The 24,711-nt window shown below is 41.7% G+C and overlaps 1 protein-coding gene across 10 annotated transcripts in view; it reads left to right on the forward strand.

The window, feature by feature from the left end:
* ptprub (protein tyrosine phosphatase receptor type Ub) overlaps window positions 1-24,711 on the forward strand; it is a 236,546-nt gene that overhangs the window by 76,252 nt on the left and 135,583 nt on the right. For 7 of the 10 annotated variants that reach the window (XM_072679783.1, XM_072679782.1, XM_072679785.1 and 4 more), the window contains one exon: window positions 6,565-6,696. In XM_072679783.1, coding sequence (XP_072535884.1) covers window positions 6,565-6,696 — 132 coding nt within the window. The remainder of the gene's footprint in view (window positions 1-6,564; window positions 6,697-24,711) is intronic. The other 3 variants (XM_072679789.1, XM_072679790.1, XM_072679791.1) reach the window with 1 other exon arrangement.

The following is a 24,711-nucleotide window of genomic DNA, read 5'->3' on the forward strand; positions in this document are numbered from 1 at the left end:
AAGAAAGGCAGTAAGGGCCTAGGGAAAAAAGACAAATAGTAATTTCAAAGGAGGACACACTTTAAATATCCCCTGACATGGTAGTGCTAACCTCAAGTCGTTGAACAAATCACCCCTTTCCATGCTACCTTCCTAGACACAGACGATTCATCCTTCTGATCTTCTGACAACTTTCTCACTTATCTCATCCTGCTCCTCATTTAGAATTCTTGCCCCACCAGCCTTGCCTGCAGATCCTCAGGACCCCTGCAGTTCTGTGTCAGGAAAGTTTGCACCGTATTTCCAGCAGAGATGGAGAGTTGAGCTTGCTCTTGGTTGTGTATCTTAGCTTCTGGGTTATTGAGACAGCGTGTAGATGTTCCAGAAAGACGAAGCCTTCTGGTCATAGGGTGTTACTTTATATAACATAAAAGAACTACTTTTCATGTCCTTCCTTGGAGGCTGCTGATATATAGCAATATAGCGATCTTCCGCAAAGTATACAGTCAACCAGGACTTCACTGGTTGCTTAGCTTGAAAAGTTGATAAGCTTTTAGGGTGTCATGACATGCTGTCTTTGAGCTATAAGGAAAAGGCTGAGATGTGTTGGCGTGTTTCAGCGCATGGCTTTAAAAACGAGATCAGTTAAGTTCCAAGCGTGTTGAACGCAATGTCCTCAGAGGGCTTAGGCAGACCATTCTTCACCACTTAATTGACTGACAATAAAGGCCTGCATCTTGAAAGGGTCTTGTTTGCATTAATAAACAAATCAAGCAGACTGGATGAACTAGTGCGCACAAAAGTCTCAGCGCTCCATAGCCGGGGGGCTTTTTAACCTTGGCAGAAGCTCAAAGTTGATGTTTTGCCACATGCTGTAGCTGTGCCAAATTAAAATATAATTGCTTATTGGAGAGGGTCTTCACTAGACTGACATCAGGGCCGTGAGAGGAGATGAAGCTGAAGATGAGGCGTGGGCTACGTGAACATTCACCATAATGCCAGTGCAATCAATCTTTGCGTCAAGAATGCTTTGTCAGTTCTGCTCAGAAAAGAGCTTAGTGTTGCATTATTGGACAGGAATAGTATAGCAGGCTCTGTGTCATGGTGTGGAAGCCTCTTAGCAGTATCTCCTGTACTGGATGATTAACCTCTGACCTCTGCCATAACATCTCTGCTATAACTGCTTAGAAAGAGGTGTAAATTTAACCTACAGGGAGAGCGCTCTCTCAGTCTCTGTCTTTAGCTGAATGGACTGCTCACTTTCTGAAGCCTGATTCAGACCAGGGTTGACGTGGAGCTGGCACAAGAAGCTGAGGTTTTCCTACCTCTTGCTTTCACACTGGGTGCAAGACTAGGGCACGGCCGATATAAACATTTTGTGGCCAATATACTCTCACCGACGAAACAAATAATGCACCAAGTACGCACCAAGAAGGAGTTGTTGGAATTGGATGAAATGTGAGTGAATGTAATGATGATATGTGTAAGTGATTATAATATTAAGTGAAAGGATGCTTTTTTTGGGGAAGGAGGCTCCAGTACCCTGTTGGGCCGCCTCTAGCCTGATGATATACGTTGGGCATGGAGGCATACAGGTTCCTTATGGCATCTGCGTCACATTTGCCCACATATGTTGCAGCTGGATCTGTAGATCCTATAATTGACGATAAATTTGGGGCCTGGGCAGGCCAAGGAAGTGTTGGAGAAATTCCTGGGAAACCCTTGCTGTATGGAGCGAGCATTAGCCTGCTAGAAAATGCCAACTGGAAGCTCTGTCATGAGAGGCAACACATATGGCCACAGGATGTCCTGCACATATTGCCGAGCTGTTAGTTTCCCTGTCTACTAGGGATAACCGACTGTTGTGTGTGTGATGGCTCCCCAGAACATCACGCCAGCAGTTGAGGCACTGTGTCGCTCCACCGTAAAGGCAGGACTGAAGCAATCATTACAAGGCCTCCATACACAAACCCAACCGACACCTGGATTTGTCGCTAAAGACGATACAGTTCTAGTACGTACCAGGTCAGGTTTCTCGTTCACAACATCACTGCGAACAAAGGTAAAAGTGGCTGGCTGCCATCTGGGCTTGTTAACATTTTCTTATTTCTTCAATTCTCTTCACGTAATTCCCATGTTCAGTGTTTCATTTGGGCTGTCGGGTGGGTCACACACACACACAGTTAGTTAGTTACCAGTTAGCATGAACAAAACACAACAGACTGTTGTTACTAAATGAATGCCTGTAAAATAGCAACATGCACAGTAAAATGTTTCTGCTGGAAAATGTTTGCTGCTAAAAAAGGTTTTCATGAACAACATGCAGAACTGAAAAACATCAACTGGTGCTATTAAATGAACAAAGGCCCAGTTTGTAGTTTGTACATTAAACATCACACTGTACGGTTTTGCAGAGTGACTGCATCTGGCTCTCAGTATTAACAAAAATAAAAGTTTGTATACATGTGTCAGTCCTCCCCCTCCCAGTGTTGGGAGCATTACGAGTAATAGGAGAAAAGCAGTAAAATTGGCAAAGGAAGTGGGCAAATATTTAGGGGAAAAAACATGTAAATGTACTGTATATGATGGCCATATTACAGATTCTAGTGTATCTCAGTCAGTCAGATTTAGCTTAGAATTAGCTAGACTTAGCCCAAGCTGCAGACACAGTCTATCTGCAACTTGTCACAGAACACTTAACGTGGAATTACAGATAGGCTGTGTTAATGCAGCTTGGGCTAGATGGAAATTAGCCCCATGTCAGCTAATTCATATTTTTGATACAACCTCTTTGTAGTGCTATTGCTCTCAGGTCCACAGAGGACTAAAATAATAATTTTCTAGTCTCTTGTTAACAGCGAGTACGACCATGTGAATGACAAAACTGAAACGTTATGATTATGTCTTTTTTATTTGAAAGAGAGGAAGGGCTTAGCCCTGCGAGGCTCATTTATACCAGCTGCCCCTTCTTACCTTCTTAAGATGCTTTGTGTTTCATTTCACCAGTTCTATTGCTTTTGCTTTCCTGCTGTTAAACATGAGGAGTCTTGTTTGGGGCACTCCCGTGCTATGACCAAAGTAACCTGCAATATTTGTTACCTGCAATATTTGTAGCCAGACGATATATCATATCACCAATTAACCATAACATTGAAACCACCTGCCTAATATTGTGTAGGTTCCACTCATTCTGGCAAAACAGCTTTGACTTATTGAGGCATGGACTTCACAAGACCTTTGGAGCCTTCACAGATCACATCAATGACTGATTGTCTGTCATTGGACCTCTTTTAATAGGTACTGACCACTGCATACCAGGAAAACCCTTTGAGAGCTAAAGATGCTCCGATCCAGTGGTCTAGCTATCACATTTGACTCTTGGCAAAGTCACTCAGATCCTTAAGCAGTGTAATGTCTATGCCTCACCCCTTGACAGGTGCCATTCACTTTATTTGTCTGGCTTAATTGTTATGGCTGATTGGTGTAACAGAACTCTCCAGTGTTCTCTTGTTACCCTAAGCTTCTAACCAGTGCATTTCATTCATACACACATTTTAAAAGAAATAAACAGTCCAATGACTGGCATAAATGGCTACCAAACAAAAAACACAAAAAAGTAAAATATCCTAATTTAAATTCATTGGAAAAATGCAAAAAACATAACAAAATTGAAGTTTCTGCAGAGAAACAGCATTATCTTACAGATTGTTTCTGAATTATCACTATCAAACAGTTTCAATAAAATAACAACACTAAACGTTCTGCCATCAAACTAAATGTTCTGCAAAAAAAAAAAAAAAAAAAAAAAAAAAAAAAAAGACATATCTGTCAAACACTGACATCATAATTCTGTGGTAGCATGAGAATGAACACTGGCACACAGCCAGCACAGATTCACCCTCAGCAACACAGAAAAAAGGTAACTTTCTCCTACAGCCTACAACACTGAGGCTAGTACCTATTAAAAGTGGTAGAAGGAAGGACAACCAGTCATTGATGTGATCTATGAATGCTTCATCTGGCAACTTTTAGGACTTTACAGGACTAAAGGATCTGCTAATTTAGTTTTTGCATACAGGTTTTGTATACAGTTATTTTAAAAAAGATAAAGTCATTTTCCATAAAATTAAGATTTGTTTTTACAGTGTACGAATACCTCTGGAATCCCACTTATACTATAAGCTGTAGATGCTCGAGGCCCCTACTGAAGCTCATTACTTCTCTGTGAAGTGAGATATATGAAAGCGAGCATTGATTAGAAACGGTTAACAACAGTGTAGAAGTGTGATGTGTTTTGTTTCTGGTGTGAAATCTAATTTAGAGTATGCTTTAATGGTTTATAATCACAGATATGCAAAGTTCTGTTTAAAATTAGACCCATACAATCTTGTAAAAGTACAGAGAACTTAACTATCTGCTCAAATGATGGACAGAGAAATTGATTGAATAGCTCTGAAGCACTCAAACCCCCTCAAATTGTGTTCAACTCAGTCTGATTTGGAACTGTTTCCTACAGTGATAACCCTTGTCTGTTAAAAACATTTTTTGGGTTCTTTTGATGATGATAAGTTGTAGTTGCCCATTCTTTTTCTCCGTATGTGTCTGATGTAAAGCAACGTCTGCTTGCCCAGAGGTGGCAATAATGAGGCAGTCAGCTAGAAGGGTCACCTTGACGTTATGAGTATTGTGGATGGTCATTGTTGAAATGGTCCCTCTTTGCCGCTTTGCTAATGTGCGTTGGCTCGGGCAAAAGTCACGTGATGTGAGTTTATATGCTCATGTGAGAGCTTGCTTGCTTGTACACGGCTGAGCTAATGTGCAGCACTGCGCCAGATGCAGTGAGCCGCGGAGGCAGCGGAGTGTAAGGCCTGCGCCCTGGGGTCAGATCCACACCGCCTATTATATGTAATTTGGACCCGAAATGAGCTTTCGGCCTCGCTCTAGCAGGTCCTGATGTATTACAATAATAAAGCTGTTCTCATGGGTGCTATAGATCTAAAGTTTGTTTGTAGTTCTGACAATAATGTAAGACCCGGTGACATGTTTTGTGTGAGTGAGAATGTGTGCGAAGGAGAGAGGATCACAATATTTTGCAGATTTATCACATTATCAGAGGATATTGAAGTTTGTATTAAAAAAAACTACAGTTCAGAGAGTCTGCTCTTTACCTGAAATGGCTTTAATTGGACTGTTTTTACTGTTGCAAAGTGAACCTCACGCAGTATTAGAACTGTTAAACTAGGCACAATGTAGATTTCCAGAAAGGCTTCGATGGTCAAAGTGGTTAAATAGCTGATCATCCAGGCGACAACATACCCTATGCTGGTAGGCTTAATGGTAACCAACTCTTGACCAGCATATTGTATGTTGCATTCATTTTGGTCATGCTGGTCAACCAGCTTGGTCTTGCTGGTCGACCAACTTAGTCATGCTGGTCAGCCAGCTTGGTGGATGTTGGTCATGCTGGTCGACCAGCTTGGTCATGCTGTTTGATAGACCAGCAAAACCATCAAACTCAAACAAAAACATACTGTGCTGGTCAAGGGCTAAGCTGGTCTACCAGATTGAGCTGGCAAGGCTGGTCCTTGACTTGACTGGAGCCTCTCCCTTACCTAAACCACATCTGCATCCCTTACAAAAGTAACCTTATACCTCTTCCTACAATCAGCTGCTGATAGTCATGTTAACTCAGCACTTCCTCGCTTATGTTTACTCACTTGAATCTTAACTTCTGAATTTAGCTTTGGAGCTGTTATGATTCACAAAAAATTACAACCAGATCCAATAATGATTTGAATAGGTTTTTCAATAGACCAAAAATAAGAAGTGGCTAAAAATATGCCTTACATTAATGTGGCAGTGTTTCCATTTTAAATTAGTTAGAGCATTCAACATCACATATATGGTAGCACCAAGCTAACTCACTAGCCCCAGTACAAACAGATATGATGCAGTATAATTCAATAGATATAATGCATTTTTTTTGTTACAGCCCTAGAATAGACGATAGCACTGAGAGGATAAATCCCACAAGAATAATTTTTGGGTGTGTGTTTAGAGTAAAGGGCAGCCTGAGTCGCCAATGACTGATATTAATTGGTCTAGGTGAAGAGGTGCTGAGGGATCCGGGTGCGGATGTTCAGCCTGACACCTTTCCCACTACAGCCATAGAAATGAGATCAGAGGCGATGGCATGATGAAATATAGCCCAAAATAAGACATACCGCTGCTCAATTAGACTGCTGTCATGGGGTCCTGCTGCTGCTCTCACCTGCAGTAAGACAAATCCCCCAAAGGGCCTCTGCACACATCCTTACGTTGTAATGTGCATTTTATGGTCAACAAGGTAGGTGAAATAAAACCCAAGTGATTTATCCTGGCCCTGGAGCGGTTTGTCTTGAGCCGATCTCATGAATAAAAAGTGTGATCACGTTACATAGAAAACATAGAAATAAGCCAGTTTTTCAGAGCTTTCTGAAGATTTTTTTTTTTGTTGTTTTTTTTTTTTTATAAGACAATGGGACTGCTTGGATGGAGACTGATGCTCTTTCTCTCTCTCTCTTTTTCTCTCTCTCCTTCCTATAGCAGCAGGCTGTACTTTTGATGAAGACTCCGACCCCAGCCTGTGTGAGTTCAGCCAGGGAGAGGAGGATGATTTTGATTGGCAGCTGTTCCGCGCCCACGCCTCGCCTCATGCCACCTCTGATCTCCTGCGTGGTAAGCCTACCCAGCATCCATCTGGGCTGCCTATTCTCATTCCACCAGCCTATTTCACACTGCTCCCAAACTATTTCACACCGCGTGCCTCTATTTTGAGTGGCGGCCGATCTGGGGCTGGCGTCCTGTCAGAGTGGGCCGGGAGCTGACGCCAGGCTCTGCATTTCTCTGCACTTGCTGTACACTGTTTGCTGGCCGCTTTTAAAGCTTTGGCTTCTGACTGTTGAAGATCACGTCTAGTGGATACTGCTGGCTAAAAGTGCAAGTCACTCAGCCTCATTAGCAGGCACTGTTTGTTTTGTTGGCGTGCGGTTGTTTCGTGTTTGTTTTCCCACAAGGTGGGAGATTCTGGAACCGTGCGGCAGATTTCCAAGGCCCGCAGAGAGCGCACTGATGAAATGAACATGGGCATGGGCAGCTTATCAGGAATGTACGACTTCACGCAAATCAACCTTGAGATGCCAGTTGTGCATAATTCATCAGCTGTAATCAAGCAGTCATCCTCCAGTTCCCGCTTACATCTCCATACTCTGGGGCTATTACATATGCTCACTAAGCCTGTGAGGTGCTTAAACAGACACACACACATCCACATACTACAAAAATGAAATTTTGTCAAGTGAACACAGCCTAAATGTAGGCAATACATTTGTACATTTCTCAACATTGAAAGATGAATAAACCTCATTGAACTGCAAGTTTTACTACCTTCAGGCATTATGTTGTAAAACAAGTAGAACTGTCAACGGTGATGTGTTACATTATTAACACCACTATTTTTTTTATGCCGTTGACATACTTTTCTATTTTATTCCAAGCTACTACAAACCGTCCATGGTTCCAGAGCGAATTACACTAGCTCTGTTTGTTGCTCTACTAGAATCTAAGTATAATTTTCAAATGGCTCCCTAATTACGGCCTATGAAATAACAGTACATTTATATGGATACACCTAAATAAAATGGGAATGGTTGGTGATATTAACTTCCTGTTTGTGGCACATTAGTATATGGGACGGGGAAAACTTTTCAAGATGGGTGGTGACCATGGCGGCCATTTTGAAGTCGGCCATTTTGGATCCAACTTTAGTTTTTTCAATGGGAAGAGGGTCATGTGACACATCAAACTTATTGAGAATTTCACAAGAAAAACAATGGTGGTTTTAACATAACTTTATTCTTTCATGAGTTATTTACAAGTTTCTGACCACTTATAAAATGTGTTCAAAGTGCTGCCCATTGTGTTGGATTGTCAATGCAACCCTCTTCTCCCACTCTTCACACACTGAAAGCAACACCGCAGAAGAAATGCTAGCACAGGCTTCCAGTATCCGTAGTTTCAGGTGCTGCACATCTTGTATCTTCACAGCATAGACAATTGCCTTCAGATGACCCCAAAGATAAAAGTCTAAGGGGGTCAGACCGGGAGACCTTGGGGGCCATTCAGCTGGCCCAATCCACTTTCCAGGAAACTGTTCATCTAGGAATGCTCGGACGTGACACCCATAATGTGGTGGTGCACCATCTTGCTGGAAAAACTCAGGCAACCTGCCAGCTTTAGTGCATAAAGAGGAAAATACACATCATGTAACGTTAAAACCAAGCACACCATTGTTTTTCTTGTGCAATTCTCAATAAGTTTGAGATGTCACATGACCCTCTTCTCATTAAAAAAAACAAAGTTGGATCCAAAATGGCCGACTTTAAAATGGCCACCATGGTCACCACCCATCTTGAAAAGTTTTCCCCCTCCCATATACTAATGTGCCACAAACAGGAAGTTAATATCACCACCATTCCCATTTTATTTAGATGTATCCATATAAATGGCCCACCCTGTATAATAACTTATTATATGCCTAGTACAAAGCCATTGATACTCAGTTTTATGTTATTAGTTCATCAAGGTTATTTTACATGCCCTGCTACACGACTCTCTCATTTAAATACAGCTTTTAAATGAATCATAATTTCCATTGAGACGCTCATCAAAAAAACTTTCTATCATGCAGTGAATTTCTTTCTGACTAACATACACTGTCACAAACTAACAAAAAAAACACTGTGTAGAGGCGCATTGGCATGCAAAGGTCTGTGAATCGCTAAGCAAGTAAGGACCTGAACTGATATCCAAACGGCATAAAGTTAATGATGACACATAAAGACACACAGTTAAAGATGACTAACAATTTCAAATTAACAAAAAAGGAAAAGGGCTTGAACAAATGTTTCGGCACCCTGCTAATGTAGGTCTTAGTAACACCCCCCCTTGGCGAGTATTAACACTTAAACTCTATTTGACTCTTAATAAACTAGTATTAAACTCTTTCTTTCATTCTTTAGCCCAGTAGAACAGTGCACCACCACTCCAATATTTGCTTAATCTTCTTGAAGGTCTTGGCAATGCATCATTGTGCAGGGTTTCTTTAAAGTTCTGCGCACTGTCTCTCAAGATGAACTGTTCTTTAGTGTTTGGAATCAACAACATTTACTCGCTGTGAGAGTTTGTGAATCCCTTTACAGACCTACACAGTGGAGTGGAAACACAACCAAAAATGGCTGCTAATCTAATGCTATCACTTTGGTTTCTTTGAGCTGTCTGATTTTTGCTGCTGTACTGTTAGCTGTTTTGTGTGGCGAAAGGTTTTTGTTAACTCTGCTGTGTTCTGGCACTCGCTGTACTGGGCTGATGGTCTATCAGTGTGTTTCTGGTCAGTGGTGTTAAAATGTCTTTACTCTGCTTTCTCCATGAGACATGTTTGTTTTCCACATTCTACAAAAAAATGAGTTTGAGTCAGAAATGGTAAAACCAACAAAAAAAACCCACCAGACTGTTAAATATAGCACACAGTACAACACTGGCTCTTATGGGCTTCTACAGCTGCACTCTTAGGATAGATAATTTAGAGACATATCGGCCGATCCCATAAAATCATCAGATACTGATACGTAGCCGATTGTTTTTTCCATCTCTAACACACACACACACACACACACACACACACACACACACACACACACACACACACACACACATTGTCCTTAGGAAGCTATGTTATGTTACTAATGATCATCATGGACAGCAGTGATTAGTAAGCAGGCATTTTCTTTCATAAATTTGTTGATCAGTGCCATGATGCTGAATGAGAAAGGATATGAGAAGCAAAAGCAGAACAAACTGGAGAGTGGGAAATCACATTATACTGTAGACAGCTGGGAGTTGCTATGAAGAAGAATGGTAAAATCACACAACAGTTGATGTGACTAGAATATGGTAAAACACTAATGAGGATATGACAAGCACAGGATAGATAATGAGATGGATAAGCAAGTGCATAAGCTTTTCAGCAATGAAAAGATTTCAGTCAGTGGAGATATGGAAGCTCACTGGAAAAAACATCATGTCTTTGGGGAACACTGCAAATCAAAACAACATTATTTGAAAGGTCAATTACTACTAAAGGGAATAGCAGACAGTAGCCGGAAAGGCTTAAAGGCTAGCTCTGTTTAAATAAAGCCTCGTGTTCAGGGACATATGAGACACAGACACTGCTGTCGAAAGTTATACATGTGCACATACACTCACATGCAGGCATGTCCATAAACACAAACACAGCTTTTGTTTTGGAACAGTCGAAAAACTGCTGAAGGACGAGTACATATTACTAGCAATCCACCTCATGATGAGCGTGTCAGATTTCTCTTCACATTGATGGAAACTGTGCAATAATTAAAAATTCCCTTTGGGTTTAATTAAATCTGGCTGTCCAATGTATTTGCTGGGTTAAAAGGGCATGATATTCACATATACAAGCTGTTTATCACATTAGAGTGGGTCAGGATGCAGGTTGTGGGAAAGAGAGTGAATTTAAATAAGCATTTACGTCACTTTCTCTCTTTCTCCTCTTCCATACCTGTCTTTAGGCATGGCAAGGACTGTACCAGACCACAATAGGGGTGCGATGATTAATCAACTAAAATCAACAACCAAATTAGTTAAATAGTGGATTAATAGGTGACACCATCATCCACTTGATGGTATCTTGCATCTTTTTTATGCTACCTAAGAATGGTTCGGGTTACATGTGAACTATGGATTAATTGCCAAAGTTTAACCACAACTAGGTGGAATACAGATTAACTGCTGCTATTACTTCTTACAGCAACAATTTCCTTAATATTGATGTAGGAAAATTGTGTAATAATATACAGACTGAGCTGTGCATGAATAAAAATGGAATGGTTTGTAAATATTGTGCCACGAGAGCCAGAACTATCAGAAAATGAATGATCATAAGATCATGTGGAACAAAATGAAAGAAAATACAGTGCCAGAAAGAGACGATCGCTTAAATCACATACAGACCATGTCAAAATAAAAGTCAATCATTACTTTACTAACTTTTTGTATTATTAAGGCAATCCTTATACCTTAGATCTCTCCGACATAGTGAGGTCTACAGTGGTATCGGATTGGTATCAAGTATAGACCGATACTTGATAAAGTTTATGTATCGGTATCGTAACAGAACTAAACCAGTAAACCATGGTAATATTTGGAGACAGTTTGGCGTTATGATAAAATAGATGCTGCCCAACCATACACTAGTGTACAAGCTTTTAAAGCTTTTTTTACATTTTCATTTACGGCATTTAGCAGACGCTCTTATCCAGAGCGACTTACAAAGTGCTTTGCTATTTACCCAAGAAAAACTTTAGCTAGTTAGAATAGACCAATAATTCAAAGGATACCTCTAAGCTTTAGACATTACTAAACACAAGACAATAAGGTGACCATAGTACTCTAATCGTCCAAGTATTCTTGGAAGAGGTGGGTCTTTTTTTACACCCACAGCAGCCAAAAAAAAGATTACTGTGAGTGTCACAACACAGCTGGAGTTGCAAGAACACTTCAAGGTGGGAAGAAGGCTCTGAGTTTTAAAAAATCCTAGTTCCTAGCAAATTCCCGGGTTGTCTTGCTGTGATTGAATGCAGCATAAATAGCTAATTACACAGAAGTGGAAAAATCCAAAACTGTATTTAAGTGGAAATATGGGTAGTGTCAAAATATTCCCAAAAATATACCTGAGTGAAAGTCAGAAAGTCTACATTTAAACAGCATTCTCAGAAGTGATGCGACTAATGTACTGGTTGTTGCACAAAGATTGTAGTTTTCTGTTGCACAGAAATTCAGTTTATTGGATGTTTTGTTTTAAAACATACAAATAGCAGAGGGCACAGTGCAGGACAGGACAAAACATTAGAAAACACTTTGCTTTAGCATCATATACTTCTATATATGGCTTTTTGACTTAAAACAGTAGTTGATCCCTTTCTGGTGCTATATAGAACCATATACAAAGAGCCATCTATAAAGAACCATCCATCATATAGAAGTACCATTTAACCAGGCACAATATCATTCAAGCATTTAGGTGGTTCTTTGAATTGTTATGGTTCTATCTAGATTCAGTGCCTTTACTAAAAAAGAACCCATTTTAAGGGTGTATTAAGCAGCTACAATTTCTGCCTCCTTCACACTACATTGCCTCTGTAACAGTTTGTTGCTCCACTATCATCCTAGCAGCAGAATGGTGGCGATGGTGGATATAACTTGTGCTTAGCTGATAAGGCTATTTACAGTGGGACTGTTTTAACTGCCTAGCCTGTGCCCTGTGAAGATAGGCAAACTTTGCTGCAGCAGTGGGAATCAGTGTCTCTGGAGAGAAATTAAGATTTGCTATCTGAGGCGAGGGAGGGGAGCAAGAGTGGTAGCAGGAGAGTTTAATAGGATTCTTGAGCATTAGGCTTCCCCTGTTTACAGTCTTTTCAATTTCCCCTCTGAAATGAGTGCGCTTCCCAGGGCTCGCAGAAACGAGAGCAGAGGCTAAACGGTAAACACAGTACAGAGCGCAGATCTTCGGCTCACAGGCTGCTCTCAAGTGTACATCGCTGCGCATCCAGGGCGGGTTCGGTAATCTGAGGGGTGTCCCTCAGGTGGAACAGAGAAAATCAGATGTGCAGACAGCTCTCGTCATTGCCCAGAAGCTTTGGTGTCCGTGTCTTTGAATACATGCCGAGCTGTTAATAAAGGTCTGAGGATGTGGAACCACGGCTAAACAGGGCCTGTTGCAATGCGAGGTTGTCTGTGGAATTTATTTTGCGCCCTTGTTTATTTGTGTGCTACTGTCATATCTCCGTTGTAAGAGCAATACGATTTGAAATGCCTGCCTGAGGTGATTACCCAGCTTTTTATCCTGAAGTGAACACCATTTGCATGAACAGCATTTAAAAATATTTGTAAGTAAGCAATGTGGAGACGTTCTGAGGCAGGAGGTACAATGGGCACCACCAAAAGCTGAAAAATGAAAGACAGTAGAGACACCAGAATCTGCAGTAGTAAAGGCTGGACCTAATTGGACCTTCTGAAGAAGGCCCCTGGGTCAGGCCCTGATCACCGTTTTAATGCTTTCATGCCTAAGAAGGTTCCCTAAGACATTAGTGCCGAAGCCATTCTGTTCTCTGGGTGTGTTGTCTTACTACTGGTGTATGCTGTCAGAGGAGCGATGAGGCACGGAACCGCTGCGATATCTGCAGGTCTTTATCACCTGGCCCTCTCCAAACAACAGCTTTGTGCCCCAGCTGTACATTAGCTGCCCACTCATTCTCTAGCCTCATTTATCTCCAACATGAGAGAGCCCGAGAGCCCTAGACAGGGGGGAGACTGCAGGAAGGCACATCTGGTGGAGTTGTAGGGTCATTATCGATGTGGCCAGCTTCTCGGAATGATCAAATAAAGGCTTCCCGAAGCCTGCTTCTGCCGCTGCCTTCCTCAATCTCCCGTTCTCTGAGCAATCCTCAAGATTTGTCACTCTACACATTTGTAATACAATTTGCAGCGCGGTGCAATTATTTTGGATCACCTCAGGCATTTCCCTTATGTTCACAGCATTCATGGGTTGGGATAAAAAAGAAAGAGAGAAAGGCTTAACACCTGCTCCATTTCAGACGCGATAGCACTGAGGGTTAGGAGTCATGGCCTGAAAATTTGAATTTTTTCGTTAACCAGTCAGAGGATTTACCTCTGTAATTCTGTAACAAATGGATCTACACAACCCAGGCGCGGCCTGGCCAGATAAGCCCTCATTATGTGAAGTGATTGTTGTACAGGCTCTGTAATTACACATCCTGTTCGTTTGTGCCTCACAGAAAAGAAGACAATCCAGGGAAATGAATAAACCCATTCAGGCAATGAAAAATACTCTGGTGATGAATTTAAGGAAGCAGATAGTCTTGTGTGATGGAGCGGCAGTTCCTTTGGCATTCTGCATGCCATGCACACCAGCGGGATATTCAAAAGGATTTTTGGTGGGAAAGGCTTTGCATGAAATCTGCAGATTTTTAGTTCAGGTGTAACTGTTCCAGTGAAAGGTCACTCCCTAAGGCTAAGATAAGAGCATTGCTGCATGCAGCTGCAGTGGCGCATCAGCCTTCTGCAACGGTTCAGTCACAAACGTAGCACATCCCAAGTGACAAGGGCAAACTCAGCCAAATCATAGCTATGGCATTCAAAAATCATAGCTATGGCATTCCACTCCACTCACTCTGAGAATAAATTAATCATGCTACTCTCACACCCAGCCTGGTGGAAATTAAATTAAAACAGTGAGCTTTCCCTTCTCTTTGATCTTTTCATCTGATCTGCGATAAACACGCTTTCCATCTCTGCGGTCCCTGCCCCTGAAGTTTCAAGTCATACATTTCTTCACCATAATGGGACTTAGAAATGGTATCCCCAAAAAACCTTAAGACTATATTATCTGGATTACAGAGCATGGAAGACCTTCATCAAAGGATGTGTAAGATCAAAGCTTTCTGACCAGTACTGAAATCAAATACGCTTGTATCCGGCTGAAGAGCCAGTGCCGGCTCCTTTGACTGACTTGCTGATATGTCTCTTATTGCAGACCCAGAGTGCGTAGGACCATGTGTCCAGCAGCATCTCGAGGAAACGTGCTTCAGCAGGCCCCTTATTTCAATCACGTCCTCCACCTTGCCTAGAGCACAGTGTAAACAATGGATGAAAAGTTTGATGATCGCTGTTTTCAGGCAGCGGGTTGGAGATTTACCTGGCCGTACAGGGTACACATTGTTTTTCCTGCGAAGGAATGTAATATAAAGCCGTCTTGTTTGTCCTGCGAGGGACTTGGGGAGATAAAAACTGATGTGTGTGTAAATTTTTGGGGCGCCGTAGGGATGCAGAGTGAAATGAGGAAATAAATGGCCGTGTAAATTCAGCCGGCCAGAGCAGATCCAAATCTAATGGAAGGCAGCAAGCATAAAGTAACAGGCTAAGGTTGGACAACGGCTCAATTGCAGGAGCTTATATTTATGCAGTGCTGGTGCTTCAAATAAATAAATTGCAACATAATATAAGAGTCTACATTTACAGAGAGGCTATAAAGGTCTTTCTGGGTGCAGAACGGCCACCTTTCCAGTAATTTTGTTTTTGGCTTTTAAAAACAGTGGTCATACTTGCTCTTCAAAGTAAGACTTCAACACTGCCAATGCCCTAAAGACTACTGCTTCTGCTCCAAGCTACCAATCTCTCATAGACCATAACGGTAATGGCAGTTCATGTGGTTATCAGAGTTTCATGATCAAGTATTACTTTTAGATATGCAACAGATTCATGCTTAATAGGTGTGCCGGTACGATTCCAATTTTGAAATATTAACAAGTTATGCAACCAGCAGTTTATGTTATCGCTGTCTGAACAAACCTCATTTTTTACTTTTATTAAAGTGTTATATAATGCAGGCAAAACTATTTATTAATAAAAACTGACAGAATCCCTCTACTAGTTCATAGTAGCCATATTTGCTACAGCATGTTGCATTTTCTTGTCCACTGAGCAAAGAACTTAATACCTAATTTGACCATTCAGCCTTTTTAGCTTTAGCTAGACATTACCCAGCAGAAGGGGGATTTTGTTTGTGCCTTGTTTTTGTATTTATTTTTTTTCATCCTAACGATAAGCTTTAACCTTTAGTTCAAGTTAATGTAGCAAGATTTGTCTTCACTTTATTTGGATAGGACATGGTCACCTTCTGCAGAATATCATGTGTTTTAATTTTTTAGGAGGGTATGGACCTAACACGTCAAGTCTCTTCCGATAAATACAAAATGCTGTATTGCCGGGCCGCCGGCACGCTCAGAAAAAAAGCGCCAGGTACCCAGCTCCACCGCACCAGCTAACAGACACCTGTGCTGGCTGACATTGCTTGAGAGTGAGGAGGAGAGACAGCGCCATCTACTCACCTGGGGACAGCACAGCCAGTTGTGCTCTCTCCGACTCAGGACATTGATGACAATGCGGCATGTCTTGGGATTTGAGCTTGTGACCCCTGGGCCATGGTGGGTAGATTGCTGAGCCACAGAGCCTTGAGTGTTTTAATTGTTAACAAGCTATCTGGCGATTTCAACAATGTTAGGATTAGGATTAGAACGTCATTTGGGACCAGACTACAGATTAAGTAAGATTGAGGTTAAGGTTACGGTTAGATTAAAGTTGTGAATTAGGGAGAAATTAGTGATTTAGGAGATATTGTTATTTGAATGCAAGTTAAAGGTAAGTAAGAACACACCTGACACAACTAATGAACTAAAACAAGCCAAGCAAGAAATGTTGTATTTTGCCTTAAGAGTTGGGTCTTTCTTATGTCATTCCAATCTATCACAAACTAATCATAGTATGATCCTGATTCATCTTATTATTAAATTATAAAAAGGTTGATAGAGTTTGAGGTATATCTGCTTCTGCCATTACTGTTTCCCTTTCCCTTTCCCTGAGCGTCCCTTATTGTAACTGTACTGTTCTCCTGCAGGATTACCTCTGTTTTTTCCACTGTTTGAAGTTAAAACAGTAGAACACCCGGAGACATGACATTAAGCTGGGCAGAAAGGAGGGCAGGCAGGCGCTATGCTAATGCCAGCCCCCTCTGGCACACGTCTCAGTGTAATTAACGTCCCTTTGGGCCAGCAACAGGAAGGACCTTTATGAGTGAGGTTGTCTGTTTAACAAGATAATTGCGGACGAAGCGGCACACTCAGCACCAGCCCTCAAACAGGCCGGCTGGGTCACCTTGACCGCAGCGAGTCAACACGGCCGGACAGCTTATCTTTGATGGCCCATCTAATGGGAAAAAGTGGAGGAGGGAGGAAGAAGGGGGTAAAGAAGATGAAAGTGAAAGAAGTGAGTGGAATGTGTGTTTATGGCTGTGCTTCAGTGCTGAGCTTTATCCGCGGGCAAAATGGCTGCAGCCTGTGTTTGTGTTGTCATGCTAGCTTAACTGCTCCGTGAGGCAGGGGACTCTGGTGGGATACCCCAGAGTGTTTTTTTTCCCTCTTTATTTTTTTTTCTTTCCCTCCCTCTCCCTCTCCCCTCTTTCTTAACTTTCGACCACTCACAGTGATGCACAACAGCTCATAAAGCCCTCACAGATGTGGAATTAGACAACCAGACAGAACCATGCGCTGTGCTAAGCTGTCTCCAGACCCACTGGCTGACAAAAGCTGGGCCTAACGGTGCGGCACGGATTAGCCCACGTCTTCTGGGGCATGTCCGTGATGTGGAACGCTCCGGAACAACGTGTAGTTAAAAAAACACAGGACCCTGGATGCTAGATTTGAAGGAAATAGCATTTCCACACATCATTCTGTAAGCCGTATGGGTGGTAGCTGGTACTGACAGCCTGCACATACACATATTTGTGGTCTATACTGGAATCCCAGCAGAAACCTTTTAAACATGTTTGGATTTATTAAGATTCCAGGAGCAGGGGAGGCGGACTTTCGTAAACGCTCTGTTTTAGCTGCAGGTGAAACGAGGGCATTCGTTCTTAAAGCTGCTGACTGGGCTGCGTTTAGGCAGTGGAAATGATGTTGCATTACAGCTCCGAGGCTGGGTTTTTCATCAAAGGTCGAACCGCTTGCTCTGGGGGATGCTGTAGCCGCTCACCGTGGGGTTGCAGCCCCATCTATTCAGAGCCTGTGCCATCTGCGCTGTGATTCAGTGCCCTGGTTCACTGCACAACTCAGCCATACTGGGCCCTCAGATACTGCATGCAGTCTGTAGGCGGGGAACTGCTCAGCCTTCTGCACATGTGTGTGTGTGTGTGTGTGTGAACCGCACACTCACACACTAACACTGAATTACTGTTTGTGTGTAGAGTGTTCTCTACACTGAAACACAACTCTGAAAGCCAAAGTTTTCTAGCTTTTAATCAAACATCACCAGATTGTAGCTGGAGCAGAGACTGAAAATAAACAAAGGAAAATGAAAAGAACCTGTCTCGTTATCTCTGGACCTGCTTTGGTCCAGTTGTTTAGGTATACAGCTGCAAAAGTGTGCAGAGCCCGTAATGAGTCTTCAAGGTAAGTAAGAGCAAACGCAGCAGTCTGGTCTCATCCATCAGCCTGACTGTTTCTGGTTCCAAACAGATCTTTAGCGTTTGAAGATTCCTCTCATGTGTTTTCTCACTGAAAAGGAGTCACTCAGGTGCTAGTCAATTAGTCCTTTCTTAGGACTCCTGACCAAATCAAGATAAAGAGACAGGTTGAAACTAGCTGACTTGCACCAGTACAGGATCATTAGAGTAATGAGACTACATTCTCAGCCTATAGGAATAGTGAGAGTGGAGTCATCACCAGTGTGTCAATTTGGGCACCATTTTCATAACCTAGGTTTAAATTTAAATTAAATTAAAACTGCGCATTGCCATGGTCGCACACTTCCCAATGTTTGTAACTTGGCTTGTGCACACTGCACTTCATTTTATATGGACATTTTATATTATTTAGGTGCTTTTCCATAGAGATTTCTTCATGCATTCTGTCGTTTTGGAGGACACTCAAGTATGAAAAAGTATAAATGCCTATAGTGTTTGGGTGCTGTGTGCAGAGCTGCGAAAGGATAGATAAGCCTTTACAGTATATACACTGTATGTGCTTCTAGCGCCTGCTTTTTTGTGAGCTACCATCATACTGTGGCATCCACTGTTCATTAAGTGTCCTGGCTGGAATTAGGCAGCTAAGCCAGAGCTTCATTGGTTCTGTAAATGTGTATTGCATGTTTATTGATCCATTAGGTGCCATTTTTCCATGTAGACACATGTATTTGGTCTGTTACTGTTCATAGGAAACCTATTTCATTCCCTTGCTGCATTTTTGTGTGTAGAAGCAGACTTCAGTGAGTCACTGCTGAGTGAATCAATTGCTTCTTGAGTTTACAATAAAATCGCTCCTTGTTTCCAACTCAATCACTTCATGGTTCTTCTTCTGTGTCAGCACACAACCTGCATTAAAAGTACTCAACAGAAGGACTCTTATTTGGGACATTCAGCTTGTGTTTCCCTTCCTTGGCCTCTTTCTCACTCGCTCTCACAATCTTGCAGTTGTTCTTCTCAGGTGCAATCTATTTGCAGAGAAATTACCATAATATCCCATGTCTCACACAACTTGCTGTCATCGTAATTGATATGTAGACTTGGCTGCAGGGTGGGGTCATTTGCATAAAATCGTGTTAACTGATATGATAATGAATGTGGTGGGCCTGATGCAGGCAGAAAACCTCTCTGCAGACGGATTGCCATTTGGATTAATCACAATAAGCGATACATTATGTCTGGGAGGCGTGGTGCTCTTCAGTATCTGCCAGCCACTGCACTGCTCAGCACACCTGGGAAGATTTACAGAGGCCACATGGGCACAATAAACAGTGGCCTGGTTGCTTATGCAGCTTTGCTTCAGCTCTTAATTTGTTTGGCCACATTTTCTCAAGGTCTCTTTTGAGTGCACCGTGTCTCTCACACTCCTGGCCACCTGCAATTTGTTCTACTTCTTAGCCAGCTGACCGACGCTAAAAGCCATTTAATATCACGACTGCTGAAGGGTAGCTGTGTGAAGTCAGTGCGGACCACACTCTCATTTTTAAGCCTTGCATGTTCAGAAAGGCTTCTTCTGCATTCTCCTAGCAATTAAGGAGCTTAATAGTACATTGTCATTAATTAGGCGTGCTGTGACTATGTGCACAACCTTTGCAAAACTCACTGAAGCAGCAACAAACTGGCTCCTCTGCTACGGCTTAAAACTGTTCCGGCTCACTTACCATGCATGATGTTAACAAAACTTTCAATTAGCTTTTAAAGAGCAATCAAAGAGCACATCAGAATCAGTCATGGGCCTGTCTTTAGACCTGCTGTATTTTCATTCAGGCTTTTCAGTTAGGTAAACTCCACTTGCAGCGTGGCACAAAAAGATATTTTGGGAGATGCAGGGTAGCATTTGAAACACCTACGCACTCCCCAAAACCTGGCAGAACCTTTATACAGAGGAGCTGATACGGCAGCATGGATAAAGTGTTGGTAGATAAGAGAGCAAATGAAGTGTAGAGACAAACAAAAATAGACAAGAACCGGGTAGACCTCAGGTTACTAATTTTATGTTGTGTGTCAAATGTGTGGGGGCATCTTGCATTTATGGAAATGTACATGTTCATATATTATTTTAGATATTTATTTTTGAAAAAAAAATATTTTGAAAATTGACTAATGAATACCCTCTTTTTCAAACTAGAATCTTATTAAAGCTCTGTTTTACTAACCTCTCCCAAAGATTATCTAAAACTTACAATGCCTGCTGTAGGACTTATAACGTGTTCTTTGTAATCATGAGTTCGCTAGCATAAATGAGCAGATTTACTTTAACCTCTTAAACAGCCATTGCCCACCAGCGAGCCGAAAGTGTTATTACAAACTTCTATTTCCAGAGAATAGCCCCACCGGTTTGTACAGAGGTCCCTGTAGTTACTGAGTAACTAGTGTGCCTTAGTGTGTAATAAGCCTTGCTGCTTTAAGGGGTTAAATCAGTCAGACGTGAAAACAGCCCAGGGGTCCTTTGTGCTAGCAACACAATGCTTTTGTGATTTTGTGATGCATCTAAATTGCACAGCGCAAAATTTTGTGCTACACTTGTTGCATAATAATATTTTGATATGTAAGAAATGCAGAGAGTAGGAAAAATTTTAAATGGTATACTGAATGTACCATCATACCGCCCAGCCCTACTGCAAAATTTCAAATAGCAATTTGCTAATACATTCATTTTGTTGGAGTCGACTTTTACCTGTTACCGGCTGAAAGCACCAAAACTTCTGAGGGGAAGTGTACATCTCAAACTTTGCTCCACTATAGCTCCACTATATTCCAGTATTTCCCTGTTGTGTAGTTTTTTTTACAGTACAAAGGCAGCCTGTCATAAAGGCACCTAATAGAGGTGAGAGAATGATGGTGGATTTGGGACGAGAGAAAGAGATAGTGAAAGAGAAGCTAGTGGGAATATCCTCAGCGCACTCACAATTGCGGCTATCTGTAATTGGCCTCCTCTGCTCCATGTTTTGACAATCCAACACTTGCTAGTCCCTTCATAACGTCCCCTCATCATCCTCTCAATCCACCCTCCACATCTCCTCATCCTGCTGAAACAACAAAGTCGGAGCATCATTGAAGAAGTGGGGGAGCCTGTACATTTGACTGCTGTTCAGCTAAAGAGAGAGCGAGCAAGAGCGAGAGAGAAAGAACGGCAAAGATTAAGGAAAAGAAAGAGTAAAGAGATAAAGTGAGAGAGTAAATGAGAGCGATAGAAGAATGAAAGAGAGAGAGAGAGAGAGAGAGAGAGAGCTGGAGGGAGTGCGGGGGATTATAATAAGGCTTGAGCGATGAGTCGTAGGAGGAAAAGAAGAAGCGGGACAGGGACAGAAGCAGATAGGTGCGTGCCAAAAGACAAAGGAGCCATGAAGAGAGAGATAGTGCACGCCCGTGTTCAGAGAGCGGCAGCTCCGTTTAGCGGAGCACAGGAGGTGGAGGGAAAGCGAGAAGAAAAGATGGTGGTGCTTTGCTGGGTGGAAAGCGACATATGGAGCGTGAAACACATGGGAGAAAATCAAAATGACCCTTTGCTCTTCAGATTTAAGCATTGCTTTATGTACACTCAAAGAAACTACACACACAACTCTTTAAAAGCTAAAGCGTTAATTATGGAGATGTTATTAATGAAGTTGGACTGAGATTACAGCATGTCAGTTATGTATTGTCATTGTACAGTGAGGCGCTTGGAGTGTGATGACACAGTCGCCTTTGTTCCGCGCATTTCACAAAGAAAGTATGGCTTGTCTTTTGAGATTTGTTTGTGGATCTGATGGGGCTCTGCAACAAATAGCTTGGCCCCATCTGAAATCTCTCCAAGGCTGGTAATGAAGGCAAAAAAAAAAAAAAAAACTCTTCAGAAAAGTTTTGTTGCCTACAGCTTTAAACTAGCCTCAAACCAGAGTGAATGTGTGTGGTGCCAGCAGTGAGGAGCTTTCGCCTGGTCCGTGCATGCCTTTTGAGGCAGAGCTGAAGAGCAAGCCTCTCAGAGGAGGCTAACTCAAACACCCCCAGACTGCTACTCCAAATGACTGCTGGGGATTCTCTAGCAGGATCTGTCTGAAGCCATCTACTCAGGCAGAAGCGCTGCTAATACAAGGGGATGTGAACTGGAGTGTGGAATTGAAATAATGGCATGAACACGACTGGCAAACTGGCAACAAGGCGGGCGCACACCCCACCTAATGAGTTGCTTAGCTGGAAACATAATCGCAATGAAAAAATAACACTTGCATAAAATGGAGGGGAGAAAAGCATGATATGTAGGGAGTAAATGCTTGAAAGAAGCCAAATTAACTGCCTGTAGGGTGAGAATTTCATTTGGCACGTTTTTAAATAAATAATTCAAAATAAAATACAGAAATGACTCAATAATTTTGCATATGATTGGACGACTCAGTGCAGAATGATTTGCGCTTGGAATGCCAGGATGCGGAATGCCATGTGCAGGATGTACAGAGGCATACACAATGCAGCACATGCTGTACAGTAATCTACATCCCCAAACCAACACGCGCACTTCAGCCATCATTTTTTATGGCTTTGAGCAATGCCATTTAGTGGCTGTGATGGAAATACCATAAATTTTATGACAATCCTTATGCCTAACACCGCTAAAGACTCCTTTATGAAGTTGAGGTAGAGGTGCTAATGGAGTAGCAGCCTCCTCATCAGCTCGCTGGGAGACGTAGACTACAGAAGGGTCTGCTGGCACTGTTAATGGCAGGATGATAGACCTTTCATAAGTTTGACATTGTGTTATAGTGTAATACTTTAGGTAAATACTCATATCGCTTCCTTGAACAAAGATGATGGCTGTGGAATGTTATGAAAATGTGGTGTTTCGCAGGAATGATCAGCCAGCCAAGCAACTATTTTGCTAGAAAAATGCTCCTTAGAATACAAGCATTGCTTAGGCCTGTTCTGAGATCTAATGCATGTTACATCTGAATCTTAGAGATTCATGCTCTGCCTACTAATGCACTCTTTCATAGCCGCTGTTGTGAGGTTGTATCAACTTTACAGGGTGTGTTGACAAAACCCCCATTTAACCTACTGTATTTAGATTAGAGAGACGATATGTACCACAGATTGTCTGTCTTAAAATACTTGCTACTTGCTATAACTTTGTGGTTATAGCCTATTTAAACTAGCCAGGGTAGAAACGACCATGTATATGGGATAAAATAATAGTATAATAATGATATAAAATAATATTTTTTTGTAATTAACTTTTTTGGGTTGCTGTTAAAATGTTGAATCTACTGTTCTGTAATAACATGATTTCCCAATGTTTTATTTCTTAATTAATTGTAAATTAATTATGTAAGTATGTAAAGGACAGATTTAACAGTTCTGAAATATTTTTTATTTGTTTAATGTCACAAACTGCCTTTCTCTTAGCATGAAAACTCATGAATATTAAATATCACACGTCACACAACACTGTGATTGTTACTTTGCTTAATTTTTTTACTAATGGAAATTGCGTTCAGAATGAGCTTGCACTGAAAAAATAACTGCATCCAACAATAAAGGAGGCTGCATACATCACTTTATCTAGTGATAGAAAACTCAAATTCTGCACCCTGATACAGTTAACTGTCCATCATGGACACACACAGGGAGAAAGCAACTCTTCATCTAACAGATTTAAATAAGTTAAAGGTGACATTTGATAGAGTTATCATCTTTAACAACAAAACTCTCACTATTGAAGAGACAAGGTATGTGGATCAGGATCCAGGCATTAATACTATCACAAACAACATTGTTCTATTGATTTTTTTTTTTATTATTATTCGATTAATCTAAACAATTAATTTTCCTCCAAAGAGGTTACATTTAGAGCATAAAAATTCCTTTATGTTGACAAAACTGTAAATAAAGGCTTACGCACAGCATAACAGTCAGCAGTGCAGTGAGGTATTCATACCCCTTATCAAAGTGTATGTGATCTAATGTATTTATGCCAGTCCCTACACAGAAATTTGCCTAAAATAATGGCTAAATAGAGTCATTGGATATGGTTTCAGTCAAGCGCAAAGTGTGCAAACACACACTTGCAACCGTCAACATCCTAAAAGCCCAGATTCTAGCCTTAACATTGTCTCTTAGTCAGATATTCACTGGAAAATCTAAGGTAGCAGGCAGACCAATGTATTGCTATAATAACGAGTGCATTTAGTGGCTACAAGAACAGCAGATCCCTACAAATTGTTAATAAAGGCTGGCTCACACCTGCAGACGCGAGGTGACGTAATTGCGAATACATGTTGTTGCTAGCGTAGCTGCCACAAAAGATATGAACATCAATGCATATGCAGATGGTCCGGTGCTAAGGCGTGCATGTTGCACCTTGTCCACAGTAGGTATGACAACAGTTACGGTGGTCCATCGTCCTGAATGGCGCCTCGGATGCCTTCGGAACTTTGCCCAGTGTTTTCGTGCTAATTTCAGGTTCTTTCATTCTTTCGATTCCTGGAGTCCTTATAAAAACCTATTTCGCAACCGGACTCTGCTGCAGCACTAAC

The sequence above is a fragment of the Salminus brasiliensis genome, chromosome 5 (genome assembly GCF_030463535.1).
Source record: "Salminus brasiliensis chromosome 5, fSalBra1.hap2, whole genome shotgun sequence".
NCBI classification, from domain to species: domain Eukaryota; kingdom Metazoa; phylum Chordata; class Actinopteri; order Characiformes; family Bryconidae; genus Salminus; species Salminus brasiliensis.